This window comes from Poecilia formosa, unplaced genomic scaffold (assembly GCF_000485575.1).
Source record: "Poecilia formosa unplaced genomic scaffold, Poecilia_formosa-5.1.2 Scaffold250, whole genome shotgun sequence".
Lineage (NCBI taxonomy): Eukaryota > Metazoa > Chordata > Actinopteri > Cyprinodontiformes > Poeciliidae > Poecilia > Poecilia formosa.
Window position 1 is genome coordinate 728,012 of NW_006800189.1, and position 13,000 is coordinate 741,011.

Consider the following 13,000-nt stretch of genomic DNA (forward strand, 5'->3'; position numbering starts at 1 on the left):
TTTCAGTAAAACCTGGAGCGATGGTTGAGATCACAGCACACCTGTCAGAGGAAAGAAGATTTAAGATTTGAGGACATACTTAAAGATACATTAATTTAGCAAAAATTATCATGAGAAATATAATTTCTATATTTCTCATGATTCAATTGGATTTAGTGTTTTGATAAAATGGCTGTAAACTACCTGGGATTGTTATTTCCGTTGTTATCAAGTGAATCTCCAATCCGAATTTCAGCTCCATTAATTCGAGTGGGATCTTCTACCCGATTGGTTATGTTAATATTGAAGACTTTATGGGTTCTTCCCAGGTCCAGTCTCCACCAGGGGCTAAAGTCATTATTTGTAGCACTGCAGGAACTCTGGCTGCAGTGTCCTTCACGGTTCCCATCGATAGCGTAGTAGGCGATGGCTCCAGGATATACTGTTGACTGTGAAGCTTTTCCATAAACTGCCACATTTTCTTCTGCAAAACAAAATGTTAAATGTCAGCTATGATACATAATCTTCTAATATGCTCTGGCTATGTACGTATTGACAACTGCACATCCTTATTTAAAAAGTTAACTTTTTTATTTGTTAAAATAGCCCATTTTGTATTTGATTGATGCAAAACATATTGTTTTCATATTTGAATAAGAATTGACATATAATTTGTTATAGAAAATAAATATCTTTCTACTTTTTGTGACAGTACTCCCAGCAGGTGCTTTCCCCCCCAATTTTTGTTTTAAATTCCCAACAATTTTCAGCAGATAAGCTACATTTTAAAATACATTTTACATTCATGAACAGTGTTGACATTGAGAAAACAGTTATTTTTTGTGCAGGCTTTATCTTATGATTGAGTTAAATATTGGCTAAGGCTGTCTGTATAAATCTCTTTAATTGTTTTCACTTTGTCTTCAAAAAGTCATAAAAACAACACATATTAAAAGAAAATGGTTTTGTCATTTATAACCTTTAAGTAAATTTTATTTTGTAAATACCCCGATTCAGGCATCATAATAGTAAAATATGTATTTTTTATTGTACATCAGTGTGAATGCAGTTTTAAATGTTGGTCAGAAGATAAAACACAACGAAGTTATTGGAATTTAAACTTGAGAAGTTACAAGATGAGCAATCAAGTATACCTGGGTTAACGTGGTCTAATCAATCAAGCTTGTCAGTGGTGCTCATTGATCATAAAATATGATCAAACATGTTTCGAAAGATTCTCACCAGTTGGGGCGCGGTATCCGTAGACCTCCACTTCACAGACATGTAGAACCCTGTTCACACCAGGTGCTATGATGGTCACATAACGTCCTTCAACACGCTCAGTAAAATTCATTGCATAAGAGCTTCCAGCTGCAGCAGTAGAAACGGTAGCAACCCTGGAAAAGAACAGTTGTATTGGTAACATTCATGATTTAGTAAGAGTAATCCCCACAGGGTTTGCTGAGGTGCTTAAAATAACAAACCCAAATCTAATGTGAAAAATCTAATTTAGATTTTTTTGACAATTACAAACTTTATTTTAATCTTGGTATCAATATGAAGATTATATTTCCATCAGAAGTGAAAGGACCACAGCAGCTGATAGAGTTTCAGGGAAAATGAGGATGGAATCGGCAGAATGTTTTTGCAATATACAGACTATAAACTTTTAGAAATATCATAAATAAGGCTAAAACCTTTTGGAAACCATAGATCCACCACTGGACATCACCTGTGCAAAGATCGATGCAGCTAAGATAAACAAAAAAAAAAGTTGTTAAAATCTTAGGTTGTTTGTTTGTTTTGGGTTTTGTCATTATTTGTGTTCCTTAGTTTCTCATCTATATTTGTTCTGCCTTGTTTTATTGTTAATTTTGTTTCTACTTAGTGATTGTAGAGTTTTCTTGTCTAGTTTTTCTTGCTCAGTGCAGTTTTATTTTGTTACTTTGTTTAGTTACTTGGCAGTAGATTCAGATTAATTTCCCAGTGCACAGTGTGCTCTCCCTCTGCTCTCTCCCCTCACACCCATCCCCTCATCAGCCCAGGTCTATTGTTCCTGCATTCACTCTCCCAGTATTTAATCACACCTCTTTCATAATCCATTTTTCTCCTTGTTGGCATTTACATTGTGGATTATTGACTCCCTGTGGTTTTTGTAATTTTGTTTGTTGCAGAGAGCCTCCTACGTCTCTTTGCATTTGATTCCATCAAGTGTCACCAAAACATGAACATTTACAAAGTTTAAAGGAGTTTTGCTCTAAAACTGGAGATTTCCTTTATTTAACTCACTAAACTTATTTTTGCATGTCTAAATCTTTTTATTTTAATTACCCTCATCTATTTCTTTTAATCTGAAACAATTGTTACATTTCCGTCTAATCAAAGTGTGTTTTTTGGAAACACAGTGTAACACAAGAAAAATTACAACTATAAACACTTCCAGAGTGTGCTCAAATGTTTATCAGCTTGTAGCCAAGTCTGATGTTTCTTTGCATATCAAGTATGTTTCTGTTTAAGGGGAGGTGCAGAAATGAAAAAAATTCAAATCTGAGCAGCATTGAGCCTCCCTTGTTTCATACTGTAGCCATGACATAATCACTCACAGTGGGTTTACAGTGCCATCTTGTCGTAAAGAGTTTCCGATGCGAACCTCCACACCACTGAGTTGCTCTGCACAGCAGTCTCCTCTGTTGGTGATGACGACCTGGGTGACTATATATGAGTCCAGCAGGTCCACTCTCCACCAGGGGTTGTTTTCAGTATCAGTGTGGGTACAAGATCCCTTTGTAAGGTCAGCATTTAGGTTTCCATCAATAGCATTGGAAGCACCTACAAATGCATTCCAAGGCTCCCCTTTGTACTGAGAAGACTGTGTAGCTTTGCCACGTAAAGCCACATTTTCTGAGAAGATCAGAGAAATTCAACGAAGAATAAATTAATCACAATATTGGTTGTTTTGCTTAAGATATTTATTCTAAATTTACACAAATACTTTCACATGCTACTTACGGTAAGTGTAAGCTGAGCAGATTGGCAGGAGGAGCAGCAAATGAAATAGTACATCGTACCTCATGATTCTGACAAAAACAGAGAAAAACTGGGATTTAGAATAGTATAACTATTTTATAACATTTTATGCTATATTATAGTAAATCGTGTCCTTTTTGTGAGAATTTTTGGTAAGAATTATTTATGAGAACTGAGAAATTACCTTGATTCTTAGGTGGGTTTGCTGTTTGAGGTGAGGGATTTGCCTTTGAGCGTTTGCTAAGTCCTTCACTCATCTATTTATATCAGGTAAAACTCACCTGTTGTCCAATCACATCTCAGAGAATTCAACTCCTACAATTCTCAGTAAGCTTCAGCTCGGAAAGTCCAGCTGTCACTGGATTCAGTTATTGACTTTGCCATCTTTGTTTAAACAGGTAATGGGTTAGTTAAACTTTAGGTAGACATAGTAAAACACAGAGTTATGCCTCCTAAATAAAAGCAGTCATTATTGCCAACAGTAAAATATTTACTAAGGTTCAGGACACTTTCAAATTCACTGTTAATCTGAATGTGGATCTTTTAAAAACACTAATCATCCTCACAACAGAAGAGTAATATGATCATTGTAAAAAAAAACCTGTTTATAAACTTTATTTTAAAAGGAACAACTTCCATTAATTCTGTTGGAACTTAAAATATTAGACATCGAAAATATAGTTGAAGATGTAAATGAAAGTAAAAAATATTGCTTTGGCTTACTGTTACTCAGTTTATAAGTTCTTACAAGCTATTGTCTGTAACAATGTTTAACCCCTTCTCTGCAAAACGGAAATATTTCAAATTTTAGATCCAACAACATTAATCAGTTGGTCAGGGGAAACATGTTACAGGAGTTTGTAAGAATTCCAGTGTTGATGAGAAATGATTAAAGTAAGACCTTAACATGATGATACCGAGTTATTTGTTAGTATAATTTATGTTTCTTTCAACTCCATTATGAAGTCAGTCTGTGTACGATTACAGATTCATGTAACCATTGTGATTTGTTAGTCTTAAAAGAAAAACATTTTTAATCTTTATACAAATAAAGCATTTATTGTTTTATTTTGTGTGGTTTACTCCTTTCTGAATTGTGTATGGGAAATAATTTCTGAAAAGTCCACCAGCTTTTTTCCTCCTTATCAATTTAAGGCCTAAATATGAAGAACTCTGCTTCTGTCAACATAATATATTCTCTACAAAGCCTCAAATATCTGGAGTGGGGAGTAGGTGAAGTGGTTGTTTTTTAGAAGTGGCTGACTAATAATAAAACATTCAATAAGATTGTTTATAGAACAAATTACAAGCCAAACAGATCATATTGTACTCATGTTGTTAGGACAATTTGAAACATGCAATACATTGTTGAAACTTACTTTACTTTTTTATTCACCTCATTATAAAATAATTTTTAAAATATCTGCAAATTAGTTCAATACACTGCAGTACTACAGTTAAAGGAGTCAATAGTTGTTTTTAAATGAGGTGCATTTAGTTGTTGAGCAACACTGAAAATCCCAAGCTGTGTTTACTTATGTTGTCCCAGATTGGCTTGGCTGTAAGAATAAGGGCAAAGTTCTGAACTCATACTAAAAGTTCAGAAATATTTTTAAAACTGAATCATTTCAACAGCACACGTCTGCAACTAAACAGAGTTCAAAAACAAATGAAAGACAAATGCTTTAAAATGCTATTTAAGAAGATACTTTGCACTGGGATCACACACACTGGGAATGTGTGGGATTTTTATTAAACTATGTTTTGCACAGCTGATCCTGTCACTCTTTAGTAATAGCCTTGTTCACCTTCAGCTTCTCTTGCTAGAATGGCACAGATTGAACCTTGAAACTCTTATGATTCTGCTGAATGAAGCTGCACTTGAGAATCAATGCTCGCTTGTGTCGCTCTCTTGTTTTCACAAGAACCTTATCTGTGTTCACAAGACAATTAGCATATGTTTTAAATTCTAACAAAGATTTGTGTAGGCAAATACTTTACAGTGTTTAGTTACTGATTAGCCTTGTTTGACATGTCCACTTTAAACAGTCATTGCAAAAAGACAAATAACCCCATTTAAGCCCAATGTTTTCTCTAATACTGCAAGGGTGTATTACAGTAAGCTTTAAACCACAGATAAATAGCATTTTGACCATATAAGCAGGTTTTGTGAGAAAGTATAAGTGGTTGTGTCATGCACAAAGAGATATTTAAAATGAAACAGGTTTTAGATTTCAGGTCTTTTCTGTTAACACCAGTAACTGCAAAACTTACCTACACGTCCTTTTACACAGTTTTATTTTATTTTTGATCAGACTCTCCTTGTTTGCATGAATCAACAGCCCCTTCTTTTCTAAAACACTTATGAATAACTGAGTTACAGACATCCCTATAGCCATTGTTTTATGCAACAAATTGTAGAATTAAATGCCCTGATTTAAGGTTTCTTTTGCAGTTTTACGTTGCAGTTTTATTATTTTGGATCAAGCTTATATTTATACATTCTTCTTTTATGTATCCTCTAGATTGATCTCCTTTTAGCTCTTTATTTATTTTCTTGTTGACAATTTGTGATGGTGTATTACTAACAGGGCCAGCCCAAGGCATAAGCAAACTAAGCAGCAGCTTAGGGCCCCAAGGCCACTAAAGGGCCCCCTCAGTAGAGCTGATTTTTTAAAGTAATAATTTCTATGTCATAATATCAAAAACACACAATTTCACTATAAAGTGATTTGTTTTTACAATGATATATCTTTGATAATGTATGTAGAAATTATAATTTTATTGATAAAAAGAAAAAAAAATAATTGCTCTTGGGGACTCCTGGTGGTCACGGTAGGTATCGCACGCTTCGCCGGTAATATGAGCTACTGTGCTTTGAGCATCCAAACGTCCAATGCTCCGGTCAGAAGTTAAGTCAGCAAAACAATGTCTCAAAAAAGGACTTATCCTTCAGGGAGGGAGAAAAGAGGAAGAATAGAAAACAACCAAGATAAAGTTTTTTTTTAATGTGCCCTGGCAATGTAATGTAAAATATTACTAAAGCTGCTAATAGATAATTAGCTTGATAGCGACCTGGAACGGTCCAGTTCAACATTCCAGCGTCTTTGTGTTTGTGTGAAACTGAGTTTAAACTTTAAATGAGTTGATTCTCCTGCTTGGCTCTGTATATTTCTGAGGTATTTTGGCTTCAGAACGCCGTGCTTGACACCGTTTGATAACAATAAAACTTCTCAATGTTTGACAAGCAAAATGCTTTTACGTCAGGCTACATAGCTGCTGCATCGATGAGCTACTCTATGCTGTAGTTGGGGATATGTTGTTTGCTGCTGAGCATAATCCTTTTGTGGCTAAAACAAACTTTTTTTTTTTACATCAATTTATGTGAAACTTTAGTTAAAATCATTTGAAGGCACAGAATCAGTCCAGTACCGGTCCACATTCTCAGGGGAGAAAGACTCACCTGGTATAAATAACATTTTTAGCTGTTGGAGTAACGCTTAAGAGAAATTCATTTAATAAAAGAATGTGATGAATATATGTGTAGGGCTGCACCGATTGCAGTTTTCTGGCCGATCCCTGGTTGCCGATCTTTAAAAAACCAGACCTGCTAATTTTGATTTTGGTTGATATGAATTTTTTTTGTCTGAAATGTCGCTAAATATAGCAAGAAAGTCACGGTTATGGTAACAGTGGGTTGAATATTGTTAACTGTAAACGTGCAGACCTGACCTGGTTGGCTGGTCTGTCAGTCAAACCTCTCACTGCAGAGCAGAAGAGGACAGAGGCTGATCTTTAAACCTTTGAAGATAAGATTAGGGGATAATATGGGCTTCACATGTAAGTATCAGCCGATCACGACCCCCAAACTTAAGGAAATCAGCTGGTCGAAAAATCAGTTGGCCAATACATTTATCCTTTTATACATAAGGATAGTATATAATATGAACAGCACTGCCAGAGATGCAATAAGTTTATAGTAGGTGTGTGAATGATCTAATGATCATTGCAGCCAGTTCACACTGTTAGCAGAACTAGAGGGCCCCAAAACCACATTTTGCTTAGGGCCCCATGGAGTCTTGGGCTGACCGTGATTACTAAATATGTAGAACTAAGTGAGAAAAATGTTACTTTTCAAACTCAAAACAATTCTTTCTTTTTCTAGAAAATTTCTGAGATTAATCTAAAACTGTCTGCCTTTTTGGTGGAAATTTACTCCTTTTTTCAACGTCGGCCCTAATATGTTGTCATAACAGAGTGTAAACATGTGATCTTCTCTGTAATTTTCATATGGTTTTCCATACATAAAAAGATAAGGACAGTCATGACTACCAAAGCAGCCTCCACACACGTTAAGCACACTCTGTACTGCTAAAGTAACAAACAGTAGCCATTATTTTTCTTGAACACTGGACTCAGAAAAATTAAGGTAAGAAGCTTTCTAATTCTCAATATTTATCATAAATTTTTCATCAGTTAAGACAATAAACAATTCTGATGCACATTTGTAGTTGTATTTATTTCAAAATAAATACAAAAGAAGTAAAATCCTAAACCACTCATTACAATGTTATCTCTCCATCTAATTTATAGACCACTGTTATGTGAAGTCTTCCTATAAATTAATCAATTTTCTCTCTTCCTATTCCCTTTATTACAGCCATGGGAAATGTCGTATGTCTTATAATACTTGCAGGTTAGTCTTATACATCTGTGCTAAGTGTCTAACTGACACAAAAGAATCATAATCGTCTCGGACAAGAACATTTCCGACTAATCCTTGTTGCTTTTTACACTTCTAATTTTTCATCTACAGGACTGAGTTCTTTCTGTCTCTGTGTGCATCAGCATCAATATGTCTTATTTCAAACTCCAAAAACCTGGACTGATGCACAGAGTTACTGCAGGGAAACATGCATTGACCTGGCCACAATCGAAGACATGAATGAGATGGAAATGGCTCTTCAAAGTGTTGGAAGCGACTACAGTGATGCCGTATGGATTGGGTTGCACAGAGGAAAGGAGCTAAAGTGGCATTGGTCTCTGGCAGACAAATACTTCTACGAGGATGGAGAAAGAAATTATATAAAATGGAGAATGCCTTTAAGTGGTGATAACTGTGCTACTTTCAGTAATGGAAAACTTTCTACACTCTCCTGTCTTGAAGATAGACATTCAGTCTGCTTTGATAGTGAGTATTTCTTTTGCATTTTGATCCTAATAACATGTAACGAAAACCACACATGCATGAGTTCTCCATATAAAAAAAACAAATGAGCCTATTATGAATGCCAGCATCTTGGAGTTGATATTATTTGTAAATTTTGAACACAATTACATTTTGAGTTGAGAAAATTTGTTTAAGTTTACACTGATATGCTTTATTATCCCAAAGGCTAAAAGTGTCATTGCTTGATTTAGTTCCAATAACTTTGGATTACTATTTGCAAATAAGAATGTTTTCATTTTATGTGAATAAACATGTTTTTCTACAGATGTTGTACAGTATCTTCTGATACACTGCCTTAATGTGATGTAAACCATAAAAAAAAAAAAAATGTTTATTTCTGAAAGTTTGAAATTCCTTCTATCAGCACAGCCGCCACATTGGATATCATCTCACCTATTGTTTTTATTGTAATAAATACAAAACATTGTAAAATTTCTCATTTCAGGAACAAAACAAGGAGCAGCTCAGTACATCTTTAATCCAAATTTAATGAAATGGACCGCCGCTCGAGATTTCTGCAGAAAAAAATTCACAGACCTGGTCAGCCTGAGGAATGACGCAGAATACATGGCAGTCCAGGAAGTAGCCAATGGGACAGCAGTATTTGTTGGTCTCTTCAGAGACCCGTACGACTGGTCAGACCTGACTGACTCCTCACTAAGGTACTGGAGGGAATCCCAACTGGTAAATACAGAATATCATCAAAATTGTGTTGCAATGCTGAAGACTGAATCTGGAAAATGGGGAGACGGGAACTGTACAGAAGTTCATCCTTTCCTCTGCAAATGCAGTAAGTAAACATTTTTAACCAATACAAACCTATTGTAAAATGTGCAAAATAAGGAAGCAGTGCAAAGCAAATAATTTGGATTTATTTTGAGTTTAGTACAAACCAAACTGCAGTTCATAAAACTGAGGATCAGCCTGCAGGACTCAAGTTTGGATCTGAATGGCCCTGCAGTGCAAAACAGCATCTTGGAGCAAGTAAGTCTTCCAGATATTCATGCATCAATGCAGGTACACTTTGTTTCAGTCAATATAAACTTTATTTAAAAAAATGAGCTTTTCTTTTTTCCAGATGAAGCAAAGGCTGGGTGGAAATGTAAGTGGTGTCAACAATCTTAAGTGGAAAAAACACTCAGATGGAAGAGTTTTCATCAAGGAGACAGAGGAAGACAACCCATGAGAGGAATACAGCAGGACTGCTAAGATTCTGACTTGATGATGTAGAAGCACCAACCAGGGTGGTAACGAAGAAAAAAACTTTTCAATAGGAATGCTCCATTTAGTCGCTAATAATATAATGATTATCTTCAATAACGCTGTGAGCTATTAGACCTAACAACCAAAAATGTAAGTCCTTCATGTACATTAGTTTTACTGCAAAGCAATACTCAGAGGGAACTGAAGAGTATTTCAAGAACCTCTGGAGAAAATGAATGCTGGCATCTCTGAAGTTTGATGGATCTAGACCAACACCAGACATTGTTGAACTTCCTTCAGGTTAACCAACTGTCAACTATTACTACTGCAGTGCTTCAAACTGTCAGCAGCCATATTGGATTTTGGGGACGGGGTTGATGAGATGACCTTTGAGTTTAATTTTCCTGCTAGGAATTTTTAGTTGAATGTTTTGCTACAGACATGCATGCATTTTTAATCTTCTTCTGTTTTTGTGTGGGAATAAGTCCAGCTCCAGTTTTGGTATTGTTTCAAAACACCTTCACAATGTCTTAGAAAACTTTAGAATTTATATTAATTCCTGTATAAAGATGTGTTATTTGTAATGATTTAAGAACTACTGCATCATTGTAAGGTATGACACAGTCAGTAGGTTTGGATATTGATAAATGGTTTTAAACAAAGTTTTTGCCAATTATTTGTCTTGTAGATACATAACTAGCTAACTTAAGATGCTTCCTGTATTTTTATTTATTTTTTTTTCCAAATTAAAACTTAATGAAGTAACTTGTTTGGCCTGGTTTTATTTAATTGTTTTGCAAAAATTCTTAAAGTTTCTAAAGATCAGAAAAAACTACACTTAATCCCAATTTGAAACCAAAATCCCTTGCAGACACAGGCAATAATCTGATGGGATAAATTCCATGAGCAGCCAGACTTTATTTACGTCTGGGGAGAATTAAAGATGGCAGCTGAGACTGATGCAGCTGTCTTTGCAAATAATTGTATAGTAAATAAATTATGAACAGTGAATGCATTTGGGGAAAAGAAGAAATCAAAAGCAATAACTAACTCAGTGGTCGATTGTTGATTTCAATATCTTAAAATTATTTCACTTGAAATTATGGGGGCAGATCTTCTTTAAATTCATTGCAGATGTCATTCATGATGATAACTTATCTCAAAATGCAGATTATCAAGTCAAACAATCTTGTAAGACTCCAGGCAGCATAATAAAGCAAGTATCTTCTTTAAATGCTTTAAGTAAAAAGCCATTTATTTTTTCATTTTTAAACACAAGCTTCAGCATGAGATACAAATTATTTTAATTTTATAAATATACACAGTTATAAAACTCTTGAAAGCTCATCATTGGTGATGTGAATAAATGTCTGAAGGAGAGCTTTGACACTTAATTCATTGTGAGGATTTTCTGCCATCTTGTGGTCACAATTTTCTAAGATTTGACTATAATTAAGTATGACAACTTCATAATTTATATTGTGGAGACTCCTATAAATGAAATGACATCCCTGTCATGTAATGCCTAGACTCTTTAGTTCAATCCAGTTGGGATGCGTACACTTCCACCTCACACAGGGTGAGATACTCATTTCTTCCAGGTATGAAAACGTTGATGTATCGACCATCCATGCCGTTGCACTGATAGGTTTCAGTAGAACCTGGAGCGATGGTTGAGATCACAGCACACCTGTAAAAGGAAAAAAAAAAACATTTTCTTTTCAGTGTTTACTTGAACAAAAAATGGCACAAAGTGAATCAGTAGAAAACATATTATCCTGTAATATTTTATTTATTTTAAAAGAGGACTGTAAACTACCTGGGATTGTTATTTCCATTGTTATCAAGTGAATCTCCAATACGAATTTCAGCTCCATTAATTCGAGTGGGAAGTTCTACCCGATTGGTTATGTTGATCCTGAACACTCTATGGGTGCTGCCCAGGTCCAGTCTCCACCAGGGGTTAAAGTCATTATTTGTGGCACTGCAGGAACTCTGGCTCCACAGTGCTGCACGGTTCCCATCAATAGCGTAGTAGGCGATGGCTCCAGGATAAACCGTTGACTGTGTGGCTTTCCCATAAATTGCCACATTCCCTTATGCAAAAAAAGAAAAAAAGCAAACAAAAAAAACGATAAAATAAAATAAATGTTAATTCTCATAGTTTTCCTCTGTTAACCTGTTTTTTGAATGTTAGGATCCAGAATTGAAGCAGTTCCTTACCTTGTCTGCCAAAGTTTGTTTTTTATCAGTCCTGAACTTTTATATTACATAGCATCCCACACATATTCACACATATGTGAATTAATTTTAACAGGATTTGAAGAAAATGTTATGTATAAACTTTAATGTTATGTATAAACTTAAAACTTTGCATGATGCAAAGTTTTAACTCAAGCTCTAATTGAGCCTTAGAATGTCTTTCTAGGTTCCAACCACATTTAAAAACACAGTTTGATGTTTTATGTCTGTTTTTCATACCAATGAGAAATTCATTTACAATCTAAATGTTTATGAGCTATTTTCTTGCTTTACACTCACTCTTAGCATGACAAAAGCATCTCACTGCATTTTGAACATCACTAAGCCTAATAAAGTAATATGAAGTATATAATGTAATTTAAGTGCTTTATAGTGAATATGTAAAACCCAGTAACAGCATAGGCCTCACCAGTTGGAGCACGGTATCCATAAACCTCCACCTCACAGAGAGTGAGCATTCTGGAAGCACCTGGAAGCACAACAGTCACATAACGGCCTTCCACAAGTCTGGTAAATGTTATGGTTAAGGTCCTTTCTGCTGGGATATGAGAAATGACAGCAACCCTAAAACAGAGAATGTTAAAGGAACATTAGGATTTGTTTCATGATAGTAATCACTGATGTTTCAACATAGCTTATTTTATCACTTTCTAAATAGTTTTGTCACTTTAAATAAATGTATTCCTATCTATCTATCCAGTTAAACATGATGGTAACAACAATATCAGCAATCCTGCATCAAAATAAAGGTTAAACATCTAAGAATAGAGATTACAAATAAGTGTTGATCTTTTCTTCACCACATAATTAATGGACTTTTAAGTTGGTCTAAAACCCTCAAAGTATTAACCAGGAGAAACTACTAAAATGTTCAGAGTTCATTGTAGTTTTGATTTTGCTTACAAATCCTTTTTTTTTTCTTTTCATGTATTTTAACCAAATTTTAACCAGTATCTAATACCTTTTCTGTTCTAAATTCACAAACCAGGTTGAAATAAATATTTGCAAAGATCTCTATTAAGACCTGTATATGCAGAGGTGATAAAAGAGGGGGAAAAAAAATTGTCTCACAGTGAGACAATAAGACAATAACTGTGATAATAACTACCCTACTGTGCGGAAGTACTATCACGCAGGGAAAAAAAATTTCGAGCGCTATCACGTTATAACGTGATACGTATCTTGTTAAAACGTGATGCGTATCTCGTTAAAACGTGATACGTATCTCGTTAAAACGTGATACTATCTCGTTAAAACGTGATAGTTATCTCGTTAGAAGTCTGAGTAGAAGTCTGCAAC

General features: G+C 34.9%; 3 protein-coding genes across 3 annotated transcripts in view; 1 reads left to right on the forward strand and 2 right to left on the reverse strand.

The window, feature by feature from the left end:
• Positions 1-179: 179 nt before the first annotated feature.
• LOC107838404 (fucolectin-like) lies at positions 180-3,272 on the reverse strand. Its single transcript, XM_016680640.1, has 5 exons — positions 3,191-3,272; positions 2,989-3,056; positions 2,583-2,880; positions 1,222-1,376; positions 180-463 (listed from the first exon to the last, which is right to left on the reverse strand). Exons 2-5 carry the CDS (start codon positions 3,050-3,052, stop codon positions 180-182), a joined length of 801 nt encoding a protein of 266 aa, XP_016536126.1. The 5' UTR covers positions 3,053-3,056; positions 3,191-3,272.
• Positions 3,273-7,393: 4,121 nt separating this feature from the next.
• LOC107838399 (macrophage mannose receptor 1-like) overlaps positions 7,394-13,000 on the forward strand; it is an 18,301-nt gene continuing 12,694 nt past the window's right edge. Inside the window, exons 1-3 of the mRNA XM_016680628.1 lie at positions 7,394-7,435; positions 7,667-7,702; positions 7,823-8,197. Of these exons, the coding sequence (XP_016536114.1) occupies positions 7,669-7,702; positions 7,823-8,197 (409 nt within the window). The 5' untranslated portion in view covers positions 7,394-7,435; positions 7,667-7,668. The remainder of the gene's footprint in view (positions 7,436-7,666; positions 7,703-7,822; positions 8,198-13,000) is intronic.
• The window catches only part of LOC103150333 (uncharacterized), a 5,120-nt gene continuing 2,802 nt past the window's right edge, over positions 10,683-13,000 (reverse strand). Inside the window, exons 3-5 of the mRNA XM_016680639.1 lie at positions 12,111-12,265; positions 11,259-11,535; positions 10,683-11,129 (exon numbers count right to left, since the gene is read on the reverse strand). Coding sequence (XP_016536125.1) covers positions 10,979-11,129; positions 11,259-11,535; positions 12,111-12,265 — 583 coding nt within the window. The 3' untranslated portion in view covers positions 10,683-10,978. The remainder of the gene's footprint in view (positions 11,130-11,258; positions 11,536-12,110; positions 12,266-13,000) is intronic.

What these genes read in the sequence shown, in the direction of transcription:
- LOC107838404 (XM_016680640.1), bottom strand. Translation starts at nt 3,052, where the DNA reads ATGAGGTACGATGTACTATTTCATTTGCTGCTCCTCCTGCCAATCTGC. An exon ending in CTGCTCAGCTTACACTTACC is followed by an intron (nt 2,881 to 2,988) that starts GTAAGTAGCATG and finishes TGATCTTCTCAG; the next exon opens with AAAATGTGGCTTTACGTGGC. An exon ending in GATGGCACTGTAAACCCACT is followed by an intron (nt 1,377 to 2,582) that starts GTGAGTGATTAT and finishes GTTCTTTTCCAG; the next exon opens with GGTTGCTACCGTTTCTACTG.